The sequence below is a fragment of the Typopeltis vanoorti genome, chromosome 26 (genome assembly GCF_054136105.1).
Source record: "Typopeltis vanoorti isolate ZY-2024b chromosome 26, IOZ_Tvanoo_1.0, whole genome shotgun sequence".
NCBI lineage: Eukaryota > Metazoa > Arthropoda > Arachnida > Uropygi > Thelyphonidae > Typopeltis > Typopeltis vanoorti.
The window spans coordinates 23,324,299-23,348,426 of record NC_143574.1 but is presented as its reverse complement, the minus strand read 5'-3'; the positions used below and the strand labels follow the sequence as shown (position 1 = coordinate 23,348,426).

Sequence of the window (24,128 nt, the reverse complement as noted above, 5' to 3'; positions counted from 1 at the left end):
ACCTCCAACATGATAGAATAATATCATAAAAAAGAAAGTATAATAATGTCTGCAAAGCTCACTCTTTTAAAAAAACAAAAGAATGACATATTGACTTTAAAAAAATTGAACAATACTAAAAAAACATATAGATATGTGATTTAGTAGTGAAGTTAATTTATCTCTCTTATGAAGAAATGTGAAAACAAATAGTAAGATGTTAAAATATTGAAAGTTAAAAAGTTAGAAAGTTAGAAAGTTAAAAATTATCTGATTCAGAAAATGCCAACCAATACATTTAATTTAATATTAGTCAATTTTCTTCATCTGTTTAATCTCTGTTGCAGTTAATCCATTAATAGATTCTTCCATTAAGAGATTAATGGCTTGGATAGAGTGAATTTCACTTGAATGGATATAGGTTACCTGACAGATTTTTATTTTACCCATTTAGAAATCATAATAGAAAATTTATAAATCTGATCATTCAGATAGTTCAGAGATTTAGGATGATTCAGAGTACAAGTAAATGTATCTGTTCTGTTTTTGTACTTGAAAATACTTGATATATATATATATATATAATAAAATTTCTCATGCATCTTTCCTAATGGCATAATTTTATCTAAATTATCAGCTTCATGCCAGAATCTCCAAGATGGCTTTTGACAAGAGGAAAATATGAATATGCAGAAAAAGTGATTCGTCAGGCTTGTGAAAAGAATAAAAGAAAAATTAGTAATATGGAAATTACAATGAAAGAGCTGAAAGAACACTTTGAAAAGGTGATTTTTTTTTTTTTTATTATTTATTTATTTTTGTTAGGCTCTTACTTTATTTGGCAAATTTTTTAATAAAAATTATCTTAATTTTTGTTGTTTATTGTTCTCAGATTTGATCCCCAGGATTTGATGGGGATAGATTAACTGTGGAAAGGGTACAGAGGTGCATAACAAAGATGGTTTCAGGATTGTATAATGTTAGTTATGAGGATTGGCTGAGGGAATGTGGACTGCAAAATTTGGTGGAGAAGAAGGAGAGGTGATATTATTGAGACTTTTAAACTGTTGAGAGGTGGTTACAGGGTTGATACTGGGGAATTCTTTTGCTTGGTTGAGCAGTGGGAAGGAGTGATGACAAGGGGCCATCCCTGGAAGTTACAAAAGGAAGCTGTGAGCAGGAGGGCAAGGAGTGGTTTCTTTGCATGGAGGGTGGTTGAACCTTGGAATGCATTGCTTGATTATTATTATTATTACGTAACACCTCCAGGGAGTTCAAAGACTCATTGAGGGAGGGCTTACTCTACAACTCTCTGTCTCCACCATACAGTGCACCACCAATGCCATCTACTGCCCACCACTAGTATTTTTTCACAGACATCAATGCCCATGACAGGGAAAAAAACTGGTTTCTCTCACAACAGACTGCACTCCCACCATGATTGTGATGAAATTAGGATTTGTTTATCTTTTGAAGCAACATTTAAATGAAAACAATGTGAAATCCATGCTGCCATCTTTCCATTGCATTTTGCATCAGGAACATTTATGTGCTTATATGTCTAGAAGTGATGAACTGAAAAATTTGATGGATATTGTTGTAAAAACTGTGAATCATATTAGAAGTGGAAGCTTTCTCATTCATCAACAGTTTGTTGAGTCTTTGAAGAAAAGCAGCAACTGCACTTTTGGTGAACATACTGATTTTACAAATGTAAGATGGTGAAGGGAGCCTTGGAAATTTACTGCCTTACTTCCTCAAATAAAAGAGTATCTTGTTGAAAAAGATAATATTGAAAATTTCCCCAAAATTGAAACTTTTTTATGGCTGTGTGATATAATGGCTCATTTGAATAATGTGAATACAAAGCTTCATGGAATAGGTACAATAATAAGCAAGTAATTGCAGTATATTCATTAATTTATTCATGCCAGTTAAAATTGAACCTCCTTGTATAACAGTTCTAAAAAAATGATTTGACACATTTTAAAGAAAATCCTGATTTCATCCCAATCATGGTTGAAGTTCTCATATCTTGAACTGTCATCCCCATTCCTGTGCCCATTCACTTATCTATTCAAGTCTTCTTGTAAGGCAGAACATCTGCTCTACTACTCATAGTGGGTTTACAGCAGTGTTTCTCAGCATGGGGCGTACGCCCCACATGGGGGGGGTCAATTTGAATATTTTGGGGGCAATTTGAAAATGTACATGTACATATTTATACATATTTATATTATACTTTTTCAGAACTTGGATGACTATTATGCTAGATGGGGGGCATCAAGATCTTTGAAACGTTAAGGTGGGGCATGATCCAAGAAAGTTGAGAAACACTGGTTTACAGTCATACTGCTGGATCTTGGTAAAGCCATTGACAGGATACCACATGGAATACTTCAGCATATGGGGATGGATATGGGGTTGGTGAGATGGATAGGAGGGTGGTTTACGGAGAGATATCAGAGAGTAGTTTATTCAGGAGTAGAGTCTAAAAGATGGCCTGTGACTAGTGGTGTGTCACAGGGTCCTGTTCTTGGACCACTACTATTAAATTTGTTCATTAATGATATCGGAAAGGATCTGAGAGGAACTATTCATTTGTTTGCTGATGATGCAAAGTTGGGTAGAGCAATAGTGAATGCAAATGATGTCAAAATTTTGCAAGATGATTTGGATAGATTGGGGGACTGGGCTAAGGAGAATGGATGTCAATTTAATGTGGCAAGGTGTAAGTTTATGCATTTTGGGGTGAAAAGATTAGCAGCAGTATACCACATTGGTGGAACTGTACTCCAGGAGATTGACGAAGCCAGGAATTTGGGGGTGTTTGTGGATAGGGAGTTGAAGTTTAGGGGGCACATTGCAAAAGTGGCTAAATCAGCTCATCATGGTTACTGAAGAATACTTTGACGAGCAGAGACAAGCAAGTTATTGTTCCTCTGTATCGATCCTTGATAAGACCTCATCTTGACTACTGTGCCCAGATCTGGGTGCCAGGGTTTCTTCTTGATGGGGAGGAGGTAGAGCAGATCCAGAGGCAAGTGACCAAGATGATAGCAGGTCTATGGAATGAATCTTATGAGAACAGGTTGAAGATTTGCAGGTTGTAGACATTGGTTAATAGGCGGAAGAGGGGTGATATGATTGAGATATTCAAATTACTGAAGGGTTTCTATAAGATTAATTCAGAGGATATTTTTCAGAATAGGTCAGTGGTGGGAGGACTAGGGGCCATCCATGGAAACTGGGCAAGAGTGTGGTTAGCAAAGGTGTTAGAACTGTTTTTTTTTGCATGGAGAGTGGTGAATGAGTGGAATAAGTTGCCAGAGTCTGTTGTGGGTGCCATGACTGTGAGTGGGTTCAAGGCAAGGTATGATAGATATTGTGTGGAAGCTGAATAGTTGTTGACATGATGTTTAGGGCCTCCCTCGATGAGTCTGGGAATTCCTTGGAGTTGCCTGTAATAATAATAATAGTAATAATAATAGTTCATCCCAACTTTGCATCATCTGCAAACAAATGAATATCCACATCCAAATCTTCTCCAATATCATTAATATACAGGTTAAAAAGCAATGGCTCTAAAACATGCCCCTGAGGCACACCACTAGTGACTTTCCTCAAGAAATATCAGGAAATTGATGCTAATGATTGGATTTTCCTTTCAGAATTTCAGGGTTTTTTTTTATCATGCAAAGCATTAGGATAAAACCAACTTGAATATGATGGAAAAAAAGAAAAACAGAAGACAGTGGTAGTGGAGTGGTCTTTAATAAAGTTCTTCATAGCCCTGTTTGAAAAGTTTTCAAATTTGAAATCACTTTTGAGCATTAAATTCAATTTCAAATTAAGAGAGATAATATTGAGTTTTCACTTATACGATGAAAGAAATAATTATAAATCAAACATTCCTGTTTCTCTTATAATCTCGGTGATGTATACTAGTGGTAAAAGAATCTCCATTCCTTATGTTAAAATAGCCTTAGAGTTAGTATTATTATCACTACATAGCGCCTTCATAAAGTCAGAACTGATCATGAAAGGACTCTACATAACACACCAACCATCTACACATTCCACTTTTTCTTGGGCTGATTTGCCTGTGCACAGAATGAAAAATTCATTTTTATGCGAAAAACAGCCTGTTACTTGTATGAGATTGAAGAAGTTGAAAACATCTATACAAAGATTCTTCTTGTCACTTATTCTTCAAGAATAAAGCTCAAGTCTTTCCCAATTGAAAAGACATTCTCTGTTCATTCTTCCAACTGCTATGCGAAACGCTGAATTATATTCAAAGTAATAATGAAATCCACTCTGGCACCATATTCAAACCTGTTTCAAAGTCTATCATTCATCTATCATTAAGGATAAACATTAAGGATAAACAATTACCTCTTTCACATCCTGTAGTCTATTACATTGTGTTCCTATTGCCTCTCCTATTTTGGTCAGAACAGGAGATAAGTTGACATTAGAGAGAGATTTTGATATGGACTACATTCGCTTCTTTCAGGCTGATAAGAGTTGCCTAATGTGTAGTCTTTGTTTTTTCAATATCATGTTTCTTTTGAATTCTAATAGCATCTCATCACTTAATGAACTCAACAATGGCCTGGGTCAATTTGTATTGTTTCAGGCTATTGTAGAGTAGGTGCTGCAGCTGAATTATATAGGTGTAACTGGAAAACTGAAGTTATCGATGCCATGATTAGTCTTTAGGATATATATATATATATATTGTATAACAGATTTACTCGGCTGAGAGACATATTTTTTTAAAAAAGATTAAATGACTGAAAGCTGAGAGATAAAAAGTAAAAAATACTGTTTAATTAAGCGCAACTAGTTTCATCTTCATAGAAGACTTCTTCAGGTGCACAATAAGAGGGAATAACCAACAAAAAATTGTGAAAGAATAAAAAATCTAAACATTCAAGCATTAGCATATTGACATTTGAAGCTGTTCTGTGTATCTCCTCATTGTTGGGCATGCACATGCGTTCAACATCTTGTGAACGCCAAAGTTGGATGGCAGTCTGAGAGATTATAACTGAGGTCGTTGTTAAGATCTATCTGATTGAGGACGATTTCTTTGGATTTCACAATTCTTCTTTCTGGAAAGATATTTCCAGATTTGTCCCATAAGACTGGTTGAATGAAGTTTTCCTCGTTAGTGTCAGCAGAATTCAGGACATGGTTTGACAGAGCACTAGCTCTTGTTCTGCCTTATGTGACTTCTCTTTTATGTTCCTCAAGACGTAATTCGATGGATTTATCTATCTGGCCAAAATAAACTTTATTGAAGTTGCATCAAATGTGGTAAACGCCAGGATATTATAGGTTGTAATGATTTTGTTTGGGCCTAATTAGCAAGGAACGGAGTTTCAGAAGAGGAGTGAAAGAAGTCTGGATGTTGTATTTTTAAGAACTTTGGCCAATTTTGATGAAACATAGCTGATATATGGTGGGGATATGTAGCATTTTTCACTATTTCTATCTTCAGTATGGCGAGGAGGAGGAGGATTGAAAAGTAACTTATTAATTGTTTGTTTCGAATAACCATTCTGTTGAAAGGTAGTAAGAAGAAACTGAAGCTCTTTGTTAATATCTTCTTTTTCACACTGGATTAAGCAAACATGTTTGACTGGTGCAGAGATAATACCAAGTTTTTGAGGTGGATAGTGATGGGATTGTGCATGGAGATATCTATTGGTGTAAGTTGGTTTCCTGTAAATTTGAGACTTTTAATTTCTCAGAAATACGAAGTCTGACATTCAGGAATGGGAGAAAGTCATTAATCTCTAATTCTGCAGTAAATCTGATTTTAGGGTGTTGACTGTTGAAGTAGTCAAGGAAGTTATTATTATTATTATTACTATTATTACGGGCGACTCCAGGGAGTCATTAGACTCATCGAGGGAGGCCCCAAATCATATTCATCACAACTATCTGACATTCATACAGTATCTATCATACCTCGCCTTAAACTCATTCACTGTCACAGCATCCACTACAGACTCAGGGAGCGCATTCCACTCATTCACTACTCTAAAAGTAAAGAACCCAGCTCTAACACCTTTACTAACCACACTTTTGCCCAGTTTCCATGGATGTCCCCTAGTCCTCCCACAACCAGCCCTGTTCTCAAAAATATCTTCTGAATTAATTTTATAGAAACCCTTCAGTAATTTGAATGTCTCAATCATATCTCCCCTCCTCCGCCTATCAACCAATTTTTGCATCCCACAAATCCTCAACCTGTTCTCATATGGTTCATTCCACAGACCTGCTATCATCTTGGTCACTTGCCTCTGGATCCTCTCCACATCCTCCCCATCAAGAAGAAACCTAGGTGACCAAATTTGAGCACAGTAGTCTAGATGGGGTCTTATCAAGGCTCGATAGAGAGGAACAATAACCTGCTTGTCTCTGCTTGTCAACGTATTCTTCAGCAACCAAGTGATTTGATGAGCTGTTTTGGTCACTTTTGCAATGTGTCCCCTAAATTTCAATTCCCTATCCACCAACACTCCTAAATCTCGTGCCTCATCAATTTCCTGGAGCAGGGTTCCACCAATGCAGTAAACTGCCTCCAATCTTTTCACCCCAAAATGCATAACCTTACATTTTGCCACATTAAACTGACATCCATTCTCCTTAGCCCAGACCTCCAATCTATCCAAATCATCCTGCAAAATTTTGACGTCATCTGCATTCACTATTGCCCTACCCAACTTCGCATCATCCGCAAACAAATGAACTGTTCCTCTCAGATCATTTCCTATATCATTTATGAACAAATTAAACAGCATTGGTCCAAGAACAGATCCTTGTGGCACACCACTAGTCACAGGCCGTCTTGTGGACTCTACTCCCGAGTAAACCACTCTCTGATATCTCTCCGTCAACCACCCTCCTATCCATCTCACCAACCCTATGTCCATTCCCATATGTTGCAATTTACTGATTAGAATTCCATGTGGAATCCTGTCAAAGGCCTTGGCAAGGTCCAGTAGAATCACCGTAAACCCATTGCCCTTATCCAGTTCAGCCGTCACTGTGTTATAATACGTGAGCAAGTTACTGAGGCATGACCTACCCTTCACAAAACCATGCTGTCCCCGATACAGTATCCCATTTTCTTCAATCCAATCTTGTATTTTCCTTTTGACTATTTTCTCTAAGACCTTTACAATGATTCCTGATATGCTAATCGGTCGGTAATTTACAACAGCAGTCTTGGAACCACCTTTATGCAGTGGAACTATTTTCCCCTCTTTCCATCCGCTCAGGACTAACCCAGACCCGAGACTCAAATTAAACAAAATGGTCAAGGGTACTGACAATTCTTTAGCTGCTTCTCGTACAACACGAGCTGGTATACCATCCAATCCCACAGATGTATTGACATTGAGGTTATGCAATAGACTACTCACCTCCACTTCATTAACCACAATTCCCGTATAATCTACTGGTTTATTCGTTTCTGCAATGTCACCACCTTGATGATATACTTTTGCAAAGTGCTCACTCAGTAACTCAACTATCTCAACTGATTCAGTTACCTCCCTACCATCGGCATTCTTTAAAATCAATCTGCCATGTACATTTTTCCTTTTACTTGCTACATATCTAAAAAACTGTTTAGGATTCTCTTTAGCCTGCATGGCCAATGTTCATTCGTAATCCTTTTTTGCTTTTCTTACCACACTCGTCACCCTTCTGGCCTGCGCTTTATACCGTTCATGTGCCTGCCAGTCACCCTTCTCCTTAAATTCCCTCCATAGTTGTTTCTTTTTTTGCAACTCAAGCTTAATGGTGTTATTCATCCATTTAACCCCTACTTGATTTATTATTCGGACTCTAGGTATACAGTCAGCCATTGCTTCATGCAAGCACTTCTTAACTACCTCCCATGCACTATCAACTTCTAGTCCTTGCAGTTGTACATGCCATGGCACTGAACCAATCAAACTCCTAAGCTTGTCATACTTTCCCGCCCGATAATTCCACATGTACCCTGTCTTAATTGAAAATTCTACACCTTTAGCCACCTCCCAAGTTAAGACCCTATGATCACTCTCACCGATTGGTGGCAATGTGGTCATATTTGTTACAGCCAAATCCTCAGATGTAATTACTAGGTCAAGCACTCTCTGACCCCTAGTATTTTCCATTACATGCTGTCGCAGATAGTTATCCCTTAATAACCGCATAAAATCCAGTTCCTTCCTCCCATGTGTCCTCTCCTCACTCCAATCAATGCGACCATAGTTGAAATCTCCCATAATAATCACCCTCCTTCCACCCATTTCTTCTATTTGCTTGTGCATACTGTCACCACCATCTTTTCCATCACCTGGTCTATAGCAGCACCCAATTGTATATTTAGTTCTGCTAGCCACAATCTCACACCAAATGGCCTCAAATGTGCTCTTTTCTCTATCCTGCAATTCAACTTCTATTCTCCTTGGCTGGAGCTCATCAGCTATCATCAACAATACTCCTCCCCCCATTTTATTCTCTCTGTCATTCCTGAACACACCATACCCATCACATTCAATCCCACTAGTTATATCATCTACAGTCAGCCATGTTTCACTAATACCTATAACCTGTGGTCTGGAAGTGCCAACCATGGCCAAAAACTCTTCCTTCTTGTTCCTAATACTCCTAGTATTAGTGTACATGAATTTAAGACCCCCATTAGCCCCAACCCTACCTTGATGCCTTATATTAACTATCCCACTCTGATTTGTTGTCCTTATTTGCTCTGGCATATTATATTCATTCTTACATTCAACTGCCTCCATAAGGACTGTATCTCTACCCACCCCCCCTAACAAATCTAGTTTCCCTGAATTTGCACATCCACTACATTCAGCAACACTTTCTCAAGTCTTCTTACACCGTAACCATTCAAATGCAAGCCATCCATCTTATATAGATCCTTTCGCCCATCAAACTCACTCCACACATCCACAAATTCCACACCACTCGTCATACATAACCCACGCATAAAGTCATTTGCAATTATAGCCCTCCTTTTAAACATTTCACTGTCATACCGTGGCAAAAGACTAATCATTCTAACTCTCTCACTCTTTTCTTTTGTTACCTCAAACAATTCATTCAGGTCTTCTATCATTTCCATTTTATCTCCTTTCAAATCATTCGTACCTGCCACAACAATCATTTCTTTCACCCTTTCCTTTTGCTCTCTAATAGACGCAGTTACGTCCTTTATGGTCGCACCAGGTTGGTACGATTTTGTCAAATCCTCTACTAACACACCTCGTACTAACGAGTCTCCATACAGCACTCTATCCTTCATTTTGTTCATGTTCACATTCATACGTCTATTTTTCCTGTCATACCTTTTATTATTGGTTGGTTCATTCAGTCTACTTTTGTTCATGCACTCTAGCTGCTGTTTTGCTCTTTCTATCGCACTATTCAACAACGCGATCTCACTCAATGTATCTATCTCATCTTTTTTGTTCTCTGAGAAACCATTTATACTATCATTCACACTTTCTACATTCACACTCTCACAATTTTCATGTACAACTTTGCCGTTTCTTGTCATATCCCTATATCCTTCATTTTTGAAGGTTGACAAAAATATCACACTCACGATCCGAAATACGCTTCAATTCCGCATTCTCCCTACATTTTCTACACACATTCAAGTTCTTTAGAGATTCAGGACTGTGTGGCTCCAGATTAAGAAGATGTCATCAATATATCTTTGTCTTTCTATATAACTTTGTATATATATATATATATATATTTCACTGTTATGTCTATGCACTCTAATAGCACTGCCAGAATATATATAGATATATATATATATATACTATACAGGCACAAAATCTTCTCCATTTGAGGACATGGCTGTAAAGCAGTAGTAGTAGTACTTCTACTACAGGCCTACCACTACTGATGGTATGCATCAGGAGGCTTCCTGATTTTTGGGCACATAATTTCTGCTGCTGCACCTAACCAGAACACCAGTATTATTGGCATTTGGATCGAAGATGAGGTATTAGAAAGTTACTTCCTAGCCACTGCTAGTGCAATCTACCATCATTCTCTGAAGTGTTCTGTGTCCATAGATAGGTCACAGGCCAGTTTTGCCTGTTTTGAGAGAAGAAAAACCTGAGTTTCTAGGAGAAAAACCTTCATCTCCATATGAAACTGGCTAACTCACCTTTAGTCAAAAAGACATGATAAAGGTTTCTTGTGTAATAGATGAGAATTGAACCCAGGTCTTTCTGAGCAGAGGGCTTTGTCTATACTGACTGAGTTACAGAATCTCATAATTCCTGCTACCACCTACTCTTCCAGCATGTGACCAGAGGAAGTCTCAATTGTCTGAACATTGTTGCAGCCATGTTGTGCCAAGGAGTTTAATATGTCAGGTCTCTCTGTATAGCCAACATGTGTAAGGTTCTTTATTTTACTGTAATGTCTATGCACTCTAATAGCACTGCCAAAATTGGTGATAAATAGAAAAACAAATAGTGTCACTATGGATAAAAAAAATCTCCCGGAAAAAAAAAAAAATAATAATAACAACAAAAAACCCACTTCCACGTCTGTTTTACCACGTTTGTGGCACATTATATAAATGATGTACATAGCTATTTACAGATATTCAGAACTGATCTGAATCTCTACAACAGTTATTTTACTTCTCAAATGTCTAAACTACACTCTGTATGATTCCTCTCCCAAAAAAAAGAGGGTGGCATATCTCATTTGTATCTGCAGACAGAGAATACCAAACCTAGAACCCTCCCTTTTTGCTTTCTCTGTCTGCAGATTTCCTTACCTTTTTTTCTGTAATATTTATTTGCTAAAATTCTGAAAATAATTTTAATTTTCAGAATTTTCTGCAGTCTAGCTATCCATATAGTGAAATCATCTTTCTTACTGACTTTAGTTTCCACATCTCCAGTGCACCTCCCTTTGCCAGTTCTACTGAACTAAGCTTGAAGAGATGCTGAGGTATTGGTTTCAGCAATGATCTAATGCAAATCATCCATTCTTCAACCAAAATATCAGCCAGTCTTCTCTACCTCATCATTCTTAATCCTATTTTAAATGCCAAATGGAATGACCTCTGGGATGTCTGTCTTCCATGGTCAGAGCACTTCTTCATAGCCTTAGTCGCTATGGCTGTAATTACAACCAAAACTAAACCTGCTCTATTCAGAATTTCTGACCAGGTATATCTTAAGCTAGCTACCTTGTGATAATTATACAGCTTTATTTTCTCAGCCTACTCCAGTATACTAGCAACAGTTACAACAAATATTCATCAACAAATCCAAATCTGATTTCAGTTAAATGCAGAAAACAAATTTGCACATCTGCAGTGACAAATTTAGCAAGCTTTGCTAATTTATCCTTTTTTCATGAATTGTCAAATTCTGTTTATAATTGCTTTGTGAATCAACACATCAATGTTTCTCAATTGTAGTGTACACTGATATTATTATAGGCAGAGGGTTATAGAGACAGTAGAAAACTGACATTTCGACAACTGCCACTTGTACTTTCTGTTAAATACTGTTGGAGGAAGTTTGTTTCATAGAACGAAAATAATATTCTTCTTCTTCTTCTGCAGCTTCTCCCACTTAAGTGGGGTCACTGTTGATAATGAGTCTCCTCCACACCTTCCTGTCTTGGGCTGTCACCACATCCAAGTTCTTCATCCTCAAGTCCTCTTCTACCAGCTCCCTCCATCTCTTCTATGGCTGCCCACGCTTCCGCCTTCCTTGCACATCCATCTGTGACCCTTCTTCCCACATATTCGTCCTCCCTCCTCATCACATGACCAAACCATCTCAACCTTGCCTCCTGTATTTTTGCTCCTAAGTTCATAACTTTCATAATATTAATTAATGAAAAGAAGTATAGTAATCCCTTAATTATCTGACCACAGTGGGAAATCAATTTGCTGGTCAGATAATTCAAGGGTCAGTCAACTGAAGGTACTATTATATGGTATTGAACCAGAAGTCAGGTGACACAGTTACCCATTCAAGGGTTGGTTAATTGAATGTTTGGTTATTTGTAGGTTGGAATAATTGAGAGATCACTGTAGTTAGTATTGGGATTTTCAAAGTTGAACAGTGAACAGACAGTAACTGATTGCTGCTCAATTTTTAATAGGTTTGGTGGACAAAGAATGGCAGAATTATAGTTGCCGGTTAAGTGAACAGTAACCATGGAAGCAGCTATAGAAGAGGCACAGAGAAACAAGTAAGAAAAAGATTGGAGACAGTTTGTAAAAAAGTATTTCATATGATAGCATTCTTTTGTAGTGACATCATTCATTTTCACAACAAATGAAGCCAGAAGTTTTTGACACATACTATAGACATAATATTTTTTTTTCCCAATTTTGTCACTAAAAATTATCTAAGTCTAATAAAATTTAGAAGATTCAGTTAATTTGAGTGGAGATCCTAAATTCTCAATTTCATTAATTCTATCCTGGACAGAGTAAAACTGTGGCTATTATACTGCCAGTAAGAATGGTCCAGTTGAAAAGAAACTCAAGTTAGGCAAACAAATTTTATGAACTTCCTAAATACAAAATTTACTGAATTTCATTGAGAAAGATCAGAGTTATTACTTGCTATCATATTGAAACATTGCAAAATTTTGCTTCTGCAAATGGTCCAGTTGAAACAAATATTGAGATAGCATGACACATTTTTATATGGATCTCAAATACTGAATTTCAATAAAACCTTTACAGACCACCTTTACAAATGGGGCATGATTGCCTCACCCAGGTGTGACTGTGGATCACCCCACCAGACAATTAATCATATTACAGCAGAATGTGTCCAACGTGCATACAGTGGAAACTTGTCAGACTTCATCCATGCTACACCAAGTGCAGTTGACTGGATAATCAACCTAGACATTCAGTTGTAGCCTATTCTTTAGTGTCTCTTTTATGACTATATTATGTCTTATTATTGCACATATGTCTATTACTATGTCCATATATATATATTAAGGTTTAATGTAATGTAACTTTTCATGTGTGAGCTATATGCTAAATAAATAAACAAATCAATAAAACCATCCAACCAAACTGAGGAATAACTGCATATGGACACACAGATGAATGAATGTAATAAGAGTGGAGTGACTCGGTATTAAACTGGTTCTTGCTCAACTAGATTATAGTTGAACAGAATATACTTTTCTAGGAGGTTTTGGGAAGAGTGGCACCTTCCCAAAAAAGGAGTATTTTGTAGCTGGGAAGAGCTGGATTTAGAACAAAGTCAGCAAACTTGTGCATGTGAGGTAAGGAGAAAGAGGAAGCCCAGCTTTCTGGATATGATGAGGCAGCTACAGATGAAACATGTTTACTCCTGTAATATCTTGAAGTTATTATTATTGTTATGACAAGAAGGAAAATTTCTTCATATTTGAAAACCTTGGTATTATTAATGTCATCATCATCATCAAATTCCTGTTAGTGTACCATCAGTAAGTGTACAGAATATTATGATAGTACTACATGAAAAAATTAAGACTATTACTAACTTCACACAGACAATTTTCCTCCAAATTAATCTGATATCTGTCAAGATTTCAATATTATCAGATCTTATATTTCTGTTTTCTAAGGTATTTCTTACTGTATCAACCTACCTAGATCTGCCCTTCCTTCCAGTCTTTTTCCTGCCATCCTAGCAAAAGAATACCTGTTTTGCTAACCTTTCCTCTCCCATTCTGTTTCAAATGAGAGATAAAAGGTTATTATTACCAGATTATTATTACTTTCGTGACCTCTATGGAGTTACAAGACATTGTGGAAGATCAACACAAAGACTATCATACCACTCCTTAAGCTCATCCGCTATCAGCATGTTCACCAACCTCTCAAGCAATGCATTCGTTGTTCCTACCACTCTCTATGCAAAAAAAACTTACTTCTAGCCCTTTTCTCACTACTCCTTTTTTTACAGTGTTCAGGGATGGACCCCTTGTCCTTGCTCCTTCTGCTATATAAAAAATCTGATCAGTGTTAATACGATAATAACCCTTCAACAGCTTACATGTCATGATCATATCCCCCTCCCTTTTGTCTTCTATCCTCTAAGTTCTGCAGTCTGTATGCCTTCAGTCTATCCTCATAATCAACATTAAATTAAAGATGACAAATAATATTCTTGGTTTCAAACTTTATCCAAGTGTAAGCAAACAAGTTTGCATGTGAAGTCACTTCACGACTGAGTAACTTGTATAAAGAAGCTAATGACTTCACATCAATTGCCTTAGTATTCCATAATACAATGCACATATCCTTAAGGGTATGTGTATTGTATTATGGTTATATATATATATATATATATATATATATATATATATATGCACTTGGTTATACAATAAATTAAAAATGCCAAGAAATTATATTCTTGGTTTCATCCTTTATCCAAGTAGTGAAGACTTGAAGACAGACTTGATATCATATTTGCTATCCATCTCTACATCGTTTCCAAGATTACTTAGTCCCCTATAAATCCTGGTGACCAGATTGACTGAGCACAAAAATCCAGGAATGTGGTCTGAAGCATAAGCAAACAAGTTTGCATGTGAAGTCACTTCACGATTCAATAAAAGTCGATACTTGTACATAGAGGCCAATGACCTCACATGTCTGTGAGGATATGTGCATTGTATTATGGGCTATTAAAACAATTAATGTAAGTAAGATCTGAAAAAGACCTCTCTATAGCTGCAATCACCTCTCGATTCGAAGAAAAACACTGAATAGCGAGGAAGATTTTCAGTTTTAGGAAGAGATAGAAGTCAGAGGGAGCCAAATCTGAGGAATAGAGTGGATGTTTCAACAATTCATAGTGTAGATCCCTTAATTTTCCTATTGCCAAAACACCTTTGTATGCAGGTGCATTGTCTTGATGAAAGATGATTTCTTCTTCTGCGAACTGGGTCTTTTCTCATGAGTTTTTTCGTCTAGTCTGGTTAAAAGATTGGAATAATATTCCCCGGTTATTGTTTTACCCTTTTCAAGATAATTAATAAACAAAATGCCTTTAGCATCCCAAAATACCAATGCCCTGACCTTTCCTGCTGATGGAACAGATTTCCTCTTTGGCACTGAACAACCAGCTTCTGTCCACTGTTTTGACTGGTGTTTGGATTCTGGTGTGTAATGGTAAATCCAAGTCTCATCCATAGTAATAAATTGACGTACAAAATCAGCTTTATTTTTGTTAAAAAAAAGCACTATTCAGAGATTTTCATGCGAGTGCGTTTTTGATCTGCTGTGAGCAAGCCCGGCACCCATCTTGTGCAAAGCTTTTTCATATGCAATTCTTTGTGAAAAATATATCCTACACATTCTTTTGAGATGCCTATAGTCTCAGCAATTCATGCACTTTGACTCAGCAGTCATCCAATAACATTTTGTGTACTTGATCAATGATTTCTGGTGTTGTTACACTTTTTGGATGTCCTTCACGTGGATCATCTTCAAGGCTGGTACGGCCACGTTTAAACTCTGCAGCCCGTTTGTTAATTGTCGAAAATGAAGGAGAAGAGTGCCCATAAACTTTTATCAACTTCGAATGAATTTCTTTTGATGTTAAACCTTCTTGTACAAAGAATTTTATAACCACGCGATACTGAATTTTATCCATTTCAAGGGATACAGACAACACTCTTCAGACAGCTGTATAAAACAAACTACTTGATTGAATGACTTCCAGTTTCACATGGATGCTTATTGCAGATGTACCAACTTAGAAAAATAAAAATCGTGCCAATAGTGTTGCCATTTATGGTCAAGGCTGAGAACTTTTCAGACCACCCTCGTAAAAAGAGTAGAAGGTGAGAGGGGAAGAACCAGAGGTCATCCCTGGAAGTTATGTAAAAGTGTAGTGAAGAGGGGGTGTGAGGAGTAGATTTTTTACATGGAGAATTGTTAATGAATGGAACACATTACCAGAATGCGTTGTTAATGCAAGGAGTGTTAGGAAGTTTATGATTCTATATGATAAATATGTTGTTGGTTGAATGAACCTCCCACAATGAGTCTGTCAAATCAATGGAGGGTGTAATAATAATAATACAAAAAAAAGGGGGGAGAAGTCTGGCCACACTTCCTCATGCCCCTCCAGACCCTTGAAACTTTTGACCAAATTTCTTAAGGTCCAATTTCAAGGTGACTAACATGGCAACAGCATCCAGTTTTCCAATGAAGAGTCATAGAAAGAAATCAAGGGCAAGACAACAACAACAATATATATATATATATATTTTGTTGATAAAAACAGACAAAAATAATCCTTACCTCATTGACAAGTGCTAATGTAGCATGGGTTTATGGGTTGGGAGTCATAAGTGCTTATTCATTTTTTAATTGTTATTGTGTTATTTTAAACCATTCAACTACATTAATAATGGTCATAAACTTGATCAAAAATTCTGTTCCTTTAGTAAAAAATTTTATAAGTTCTTTCTTTGTTTAATTTTTATTACAATAATTAGTGACCACCTATCCAGAATAAGTATAATATAATTCTGGTAGTGGATAATATTGTACAAAACTGACATAATGAGATAATAATCAAAATATATTTTTAAGAAATAGTTATGGTTTTTCTCAATAATCTTTAAATATAAAATTAATATATACATTTTTTTTTAAGGAAAGTGTTAAAGAAAACCCTAATATCTTAGATCTCTTTCGCACTTCAGTTTTAAGGAAGAATACACTAAATGTGTATTTTTGTTAGTAAGTTGTTCTTTATGTTTCTTTTGAATTTTTTTGTGAAATTATAGTGAAATATTTGCATCTTAGCTGTATTAATATTAAATTAAAAGATAATTTAGTAACAATATATATGATCCCTTTTTCACAAAGTCTGTATTTCTTTCCAGAATTTAATCCATAGTGAGTTTACTTGTGTAATAAAATATTGCTTATAATTATCTCATTAAACATCTTGATAGAGCAGTTACTTGGAAAAAACTATAACATAAACTGGGTTAGCTCATTGGTAGATTTATTTTCAAGTGATTCCTAACTTGAGATGTTGCTGACAGAGTAGAGAGAGATCTCGTAAACTTTTCATTTTTAAAAAGTAATGTGTGAAGGTTGTCAGTCAACATGAAAATGAGGTGGCCTGGGATATGTGGGAATTGGTTGGAAATGGAGAAAAACAGGATAGGTTGTGATAAAGGGGAGAGGTCAAAGTTTGATGAGGATAGGGAGGATATGCTGGCTTAGTTACAGAACCTAAAACGAGTTACTGTTTGTATATAAATGCAGGAATAAGAGAAAATAAAGAAATCTGAATCAGTGTAAAATTCTATCCTGTTATTTTTGTTCTTGATAAGGAATAAGGTGAAAGAAAGTAATATCTAATTGTGTTGATTCGCTTGAAAATGGTTGTATAAGAACGATATATTGATGGGAAGAGAGATGGAGTATGGTGTTTTTTATTATGAAAATAATAGTGGGGGAGAGGGGATCTGTTGATTGAAGCAAAGAAATTGTGCCTGCTCAAGGTGGAGAAACATTGACAATAGTTTTGTGTTAGTATGGTGTGAGATTGAGGTAAATAGCATATAGTTAGTGGGGACTTCTTGTATAAATATGCCTATGGTACATTTCACATTATTAAACCAAAAATATGTATGCCACAGTAGAAAAAAAAAAAAAAATTATTAAACACACATAATTTGTTTTACAGTATCATGAAACATCATCAATGCAAGTTGAAGAACAGTAATAGAAATCTGAAATTAAAAGTGCATGCATTACAATATAATTTTTCTAAGCATGCAATCATGTAGTAGCAGTAGCTAGAATAAAATATTAATTGGGAAATGTGTATATGTTAAAAAAATTATTTAATGCAGTTGAGGATAACAATATCCTACACTTTTTGGAGGAGAAATGGAATTATTATAGTACCTTCTTTGAATAAACGTTTGAATTTATACAGGCAGTTATGCAAAAAATTGATATTATCCCATTGGATTCCATGGCTAGTGTTGTCAGTACCATATTAAGCCAAATCAGATTTATGAAGCTTGATAAGCTAGATATGATTCTGGTGTTCTGACATACATTTTTTGACCAATCTTTTGGTTCAAACAAATAAGACAAGTTGCAAGAGTACTAAACACCAAGTAGGCAGCAAAGATGATAGTTTTTCTTTTAGAGAAGATAAGAGGCTGTGGATTTGGTTCATAGGTTTGAAGGTGGCAGTGAGTTGGAATTTCTTCAAAATGTTTGCCATTCATTCATTCAGAAACACCTTTAATATAAGGATAGGAGTTCAATGGACTTCTTCCTCCCTTGGACGAAGTTGAGGGAAATTTTGCATGTAATTTTTGGGCGTAACTATTTTAATAGGGGTGTTTGCTTAATGGTTTCCAAGTAATTTGGGTTGGAGTAGTATTGCATTTATAGTTGAAGGAACTAAATGTATGAGGAAGTATATTCTGCCCCTTAATCATGTATTCCAGTTTGCCTATGAGATGAAATACCCAAGTTTCCAGGAGAAAAAATCCACCTCCATGTGAGGCTAGTTAAATTGACCTTCAGCTGAAATGTCCTCATAAAGAACCTTTGCACCATAGATGGAATCTGAACCAAATCAAGTGGGTGAAAGTGGCCAGTCATATGAAGGGCTTCTCTGGGGGAAAGGATATCTATGAAAAGTGCATTCTTATGGAAAGCTCAGGAAAGACAGCTTTGGGATGGTCAAAAAATATTTAATAGTAGCAGAGTCTGGATGTTTAGTATACATCCAGACTCTGCTGCTATATCTGATCTGATTATTTCTATCATACATAGCCTTCTAATGTTTAGTATACTATGTATGATAGAAATAATCAGATACATAAGAAGTACAAAGAACAGGAGTAGAAAGGTGATGACACATTTGGTAAGGAAAGCAAAAGTGAAGTATGTTCAGTCATTTGTTGATGGGGGAGGGCAGAAAAATCACAGGGACCATTCTCTATAAGGAAAAATTGTGGAAGGATAAGATATTATTTGATGGAATTTATTTACTACCCCTAATTTTTCTCACTGTAACATTAGCATCATTTAGGGAGAGAGCAAAATAATTAGCTACAACATTCAACATATTAACACAAGAATGAGTCAATCAGCATGAGTCAGATTTTCATGTGTCTTGATCACAGTTGAGTGAGCAGAAGACAACACTATTAAAGTTCCAAGGAACCAGATCATATACAGTTTTGTAAATTAAAATAATAATAATAAAAATTATGAACCGTTTATGGCCATTACTTCTCAAAATTTGGAAATAAGTATGCAGTCTGTTTGATTAATATTAGAAAAGTGATGTTATGTTATTATTATTATTATTATAATGGTGTCTCCATGAGTCAAAAGACTCATTGTGGGAGACCCTACACTGACACGCTAACCATTATTCACACAATACCTATTATACTTCTCCTTAAATTCATTCACAGTTGAAGCATTCACAACCACCTCTGGCAATTCATTCCACCCATTCACAACCCTCCAAGCAAAAAATTTAGTCCTAACACCCTTGTTAACCACACTCTTACACAATAGTGTGGTTAACCCTCCTGCACTGGTCTTAAAAAAGTCATCAGTATCAATCCTATAAAATTCCTTTAATAATTTATATGCCTCTATCATATCTGCTCTCCTACATCTATCAGTAGTTTTGGAGTCCACAGATCTTCAATCCATCCTCGTAGGGAACATCCCACAGACTTGCAACAATCTTTGTAAATTGCCTCTGGATCCTCTCCACCATTTCTTCATCACCAAGAAATCCAGGTGACCAGATCTGTGTGCAATTAGTCCAAATGCAGTCTTATTAATGCCTTATAAAGTGGAACAATAACTTCCTTATCCCATCTTGTCAATGTGTTCTTCAATAACCATGTAATTTGATTAAGTTAGGGGATATTACATCCCATATAGTTTCTTAGCCGAATAAGAAACTCAAAGAGTTTCATGCCGAATATAGTAGAAACTGTATAAAGTTCGGCAATTCCAAGCGTAAGCAAATACCTGGATACTGCAGCACTGATCCCAAAGGGTAGTGCAAGCTGGGGCAACTCGTGGTAGAAGTGGAGCAAGCTCCGATCACTATTCTTGATATTTGCCCATAATGTGAACTTAGCTCCTAGGAACTGTATTTTTGTTCACATTATGAGAGAAGGTCACTACCCAGATTGGTTTCGACCTTTATTGAGGTCTCATCAGTGAGTAGCCAGACCTAGTTAATATCAAGTTTGTAGCGAACAGAACTTGTACCCCTTCTATGAGTATTGCCGTAAGGTGCTCTAATAAATTATTAGATATGTGAAGAGCCAAAGGCTTCAATTCGGTGATATATAACTTGTTTAAGTTAGGAGATATTACATCCTATATAGTTTCTTAGCCGAATAAGAAACTCAAAGAGTTTCATGCTGAATATAGTAGAAACTGTATAAAGTTCGGCGATTCCAAGCGTAAGCAAATACCTGGATACTGCAGCACTGATCCCAAAGGGTAGTGCAAGCTGGGGCAACTCGTGGTCACTATTCTTGATATTTGCCCATAATGTGAACTTGGCTCCTAGGAACTGTATTTTTGTTCACATTATGAGAGAAGGTCACTACCCAGACCGGTTTCGACCTTTATTGAGGTCTCATCAGTGAGTAGCCAGACCTAGTTAATATCAAGTTTATAGCGAACAGAACTTGTACCCCTTCTACGAGTATTGTCGTAAGGTGCTCTAATAAATTATTAGATATGTGAAGAGCCAAAGGCCAGGTATTTGCTTACGCTTGGAATCGCCAAACTTTATACAGTTTCTACTATATTCGGCATGAAACTCTTTGAGTTTCTTATTCGGGTAAGAAACTATATGGGATGTAATATCCCCTAACTTAAACAAGTTATATGTCGCCGAATTGAAGCCTTTGGCTCTTCACATATCTAATAATTTATTAGAGCACCTTACGGCAATACTCGTAGAAGGGGTACAAGTTCTGTTCGCTACAAACTTGATATTAACTAGGTCTGGCTACTCACTGATGAGACCTCAATAAAGGTCGAAACCGGTCTGGGTAGTGACCTTCTCTCATAATGTGAACAAAAATACAGTTCCTAGGAGCTAAGTTCACATTATGGGCAAATATCAAGAATAGTGATCGGAGCTTGCTCCACTTCTACCACGAGTTGCCCCAGCTTGCACTACCCTTTGGGATCAGTGCTGCAGTATCCAGGTATTTGCTTACGCTTGGAATCGCCGAACTTTATACAGTTTCTACTATATTCGGCATGAAACTCTTTGAGTTTCTTATTCAGCTAAGAAACTATATGGGATGTAAAATCACCTAACTTAAACAAGTTATATGTCGCCGAATTGAAGCCTTTGGCTCTTCACATATCTAATAATGTAATTTGATGTTTCGGCAACCTTTGCAATATGCTCTTTAAACTTAAGTTCTCTGTCCACAATAACTCCCCCCCCTTTGCCTCATCAACTTCTTGCAGTTTAGGTCCATTAATATAGTAAACAGCATGTGATTTCATCCTCCCAAAGTGCATCACCTTACACTTAGCCACTGACAGCCATTTACCTTAGCCCATACCGTCAGCCTATTTAACTCATCCTGCAAGATATCTACATCATCTGAATTGACTGTTGCTCTTCCTAATTTTGCATCATCAGCAAACAAGTGGATATTTCCTTTCAAATTATTTCCAATATCATTAATGTACAAATTAAACAATAGAGGACCAAGCACTGAGCCCTGAGGTATGCTACTAGTCACTTGCCTTCTCCTGTACTCAGCTCTTCCATAAACCACTCTTTGATATCTATCCACCAGCCACCCTCTAATCCAAATCACCAGTTTCGGATTTTATACCTACCATACCCATTTCTCTAATTTATGCAACAGAGTTCCATGTGGAATCTTGTCAAATGCCTTTGCAAAGTCCGGCAATATCGCTGAGTAAGGATTTCCTTTATCCAACTTTGCTGTTACTTTATTATAGAAAGTAAGCAAGTTACTGAGGCAAGAACTACCTTTCACAAAACCATGTTGCCACTTATAAAGTATCATATTGCTGTTCACTCAGTCCTGAATTTTAATTTTTACCAATTTCTCCAAAACCTTAACCACCACTCCAGATATATTGATTGGTCTATAATTTGCAACCTCTGTCTTGGAACCTCCCTGATGCAGTGGAATTATTTTCCCCTCTTTCCACTCTGTTAGTACTTTACCAGAACTGAGACTTAAATTACAGCCTGGTTAGAGGAGGTGGTAATTCCCTTGCACATTCTTGTAAAACATGGGCCGATATGCCATCTAACCCAATGTCAGTGTTATCATTAAGGTTCTGTAATATACTAAGCACCTCTATTTCGGCTATCTCTACACTCTCATCAGTCAATGACACATTTGGCATTGTAATATCACAACCAAGATGGTACACTTTTGCAACTGTAGGGTTTTTCTTAGCCTGATTTGCCAATTTCTGCTCATACTCTACTTTTGTTTTCCTACTCTTGGCTTGTTCTTTATATTCTTAATGTGACTGATTACCATTATTCATCTTGTACTTCCTCCAAAGTACTTTCTTTTTCCAGATTTCATGCTTAAGCTCCACATTCATTCATTTTATACCTACCTTATTCAGCCTTTTGGCCTTTACTGGAAGGAGGTGGTTGGAGTGTTATGCGATAAGAGGGTGCCGATCAATCTGAAAAGCAAAATCTATAGGACAGTAGTGATGCCAGCTATGACGTATGCTATAGAAACTGTGGCCCTGAGGAAAAACAACATCAGCAGGATGGAAGTAGCAGAGATGAGAATGCTTAGGTGGATGTGCGGTGTGACCAGAAAGGATCGTCTGAGAAATGACTATGTGAGGGGAACAGTGAAAGTTACGAACTTAGGAGCAAAGATACAGGAGGCAAGGTTGAGATGGTTTGGTCATGTGATGAGGAGGGAGGATGAATATGTGGGAAGAAGGGTCATGCAGATGGATGTGCAAGGAAGGAGGAAGCATGGGCGGCCAAAGAAGAGATGGAGGGAGCTTGTAGAAGAGGACTTGAGGATGAAGAACTTGGATGTGGTGACAGCCCAAGACAGGAGGATGTGGAGGAGACTCATCATCAACAGTGACCCCACTTAAGTGGGAGAAGCTGCAGAAGAAGAAAAGAAAGAAGATACATTCGTACATTGATGCTGTTATGTTGTAAGTTCCCCTGCAGCATTTATTTCCTTACTGCTCAACTCCTCATTCCATGTGATAGCTCCAAGTTGTCTCCTAAGCTTGTCATAATCACCAGCCTTATAATTCCACATATAACCTTTCCTTGCAAAAGTCTGCAAGGAAAGGATATATTATTATTCCTGACACCTCCAAGGAGTCCAAAGACTCATCACGGGAGGACACCTACAACTGTCTCAACCACTACACTTCTACTACGAATCGTCTCCATCAACGCCATCTACCGCCCACCACAACTAGTATTTTTTGTCTGTAAATTGTGTGTTCTGAAGGGAAATATATAAGTAATCACCACAACACAGGTGATTACTTCATGATCACTTTCACCAACTGGAGGAAAATGTGAAACCCCTCCTCTAACGATTACATCCTCTGATGAAATGATGACATCTAGAACTCTTGATCCTCGCGTGCCTTTCTTTACATGCTGCCTGAGATAGCTCTCTCTCAAGAACTCGAGAAATTCATTTTCCTTATTCCCAAATGCTATCTCTTCATTCCAATCTATACCACCATAATTAAAATCACCCATAATAATTACCCTTCCTTTGCTCACTAATCCAAGTTGTTTATACATTTCTTCATCACTTCCTTCCACATTCCCAGGCCTATAGTAACATCCAACTAAATATGTCTTCCTCTCAACTTTCATGTTACACCACACTGCCTCATAACCATTGCCGCTATTTCCCCCTTTCATGTCTACCTTATGTGGACTTAATTCCCTTGCTATCATCAGCAGCACTCCCCCCCCTCCCTTCCTACCCTCACAAAAAATACTGTATCCTTCCATTTCTATTCCCAATACGACATCATCTTCATTCAA

At 36.9% G+C, this 24,128-nt stretch overlaps 1 protein-coding gene across 4 annotated transcripts in view; it reads left to right on the top strand.

Annotated features, from left to right (window-relative positions):
• LOC150092412 (organic cation transporter protein-like) overlaps positions 1 to 24,128 on the top strand; it is a 248,564-nt gene that overhangs the window by 169,345 nt on the left and 55,091 nt on the right. For all 4 annotated transcript variants that reach the window (XM_090414999.1, XM_090415000.1, XM_090415001.1 and 1 more), the window contains 2 exons: positions 617 to 764; positions 16,695 to 16,780. In XM_090414999.1, the coding sequence (XP_090271125.1) occupies positions 617 to 764; positions 16,695 to 16,780 (234 nt within the window). The remainder of the gene's footprint in view (positions 1 to 616; positions 765 to 16,694; positions 16,781 to 24,128) is intronic.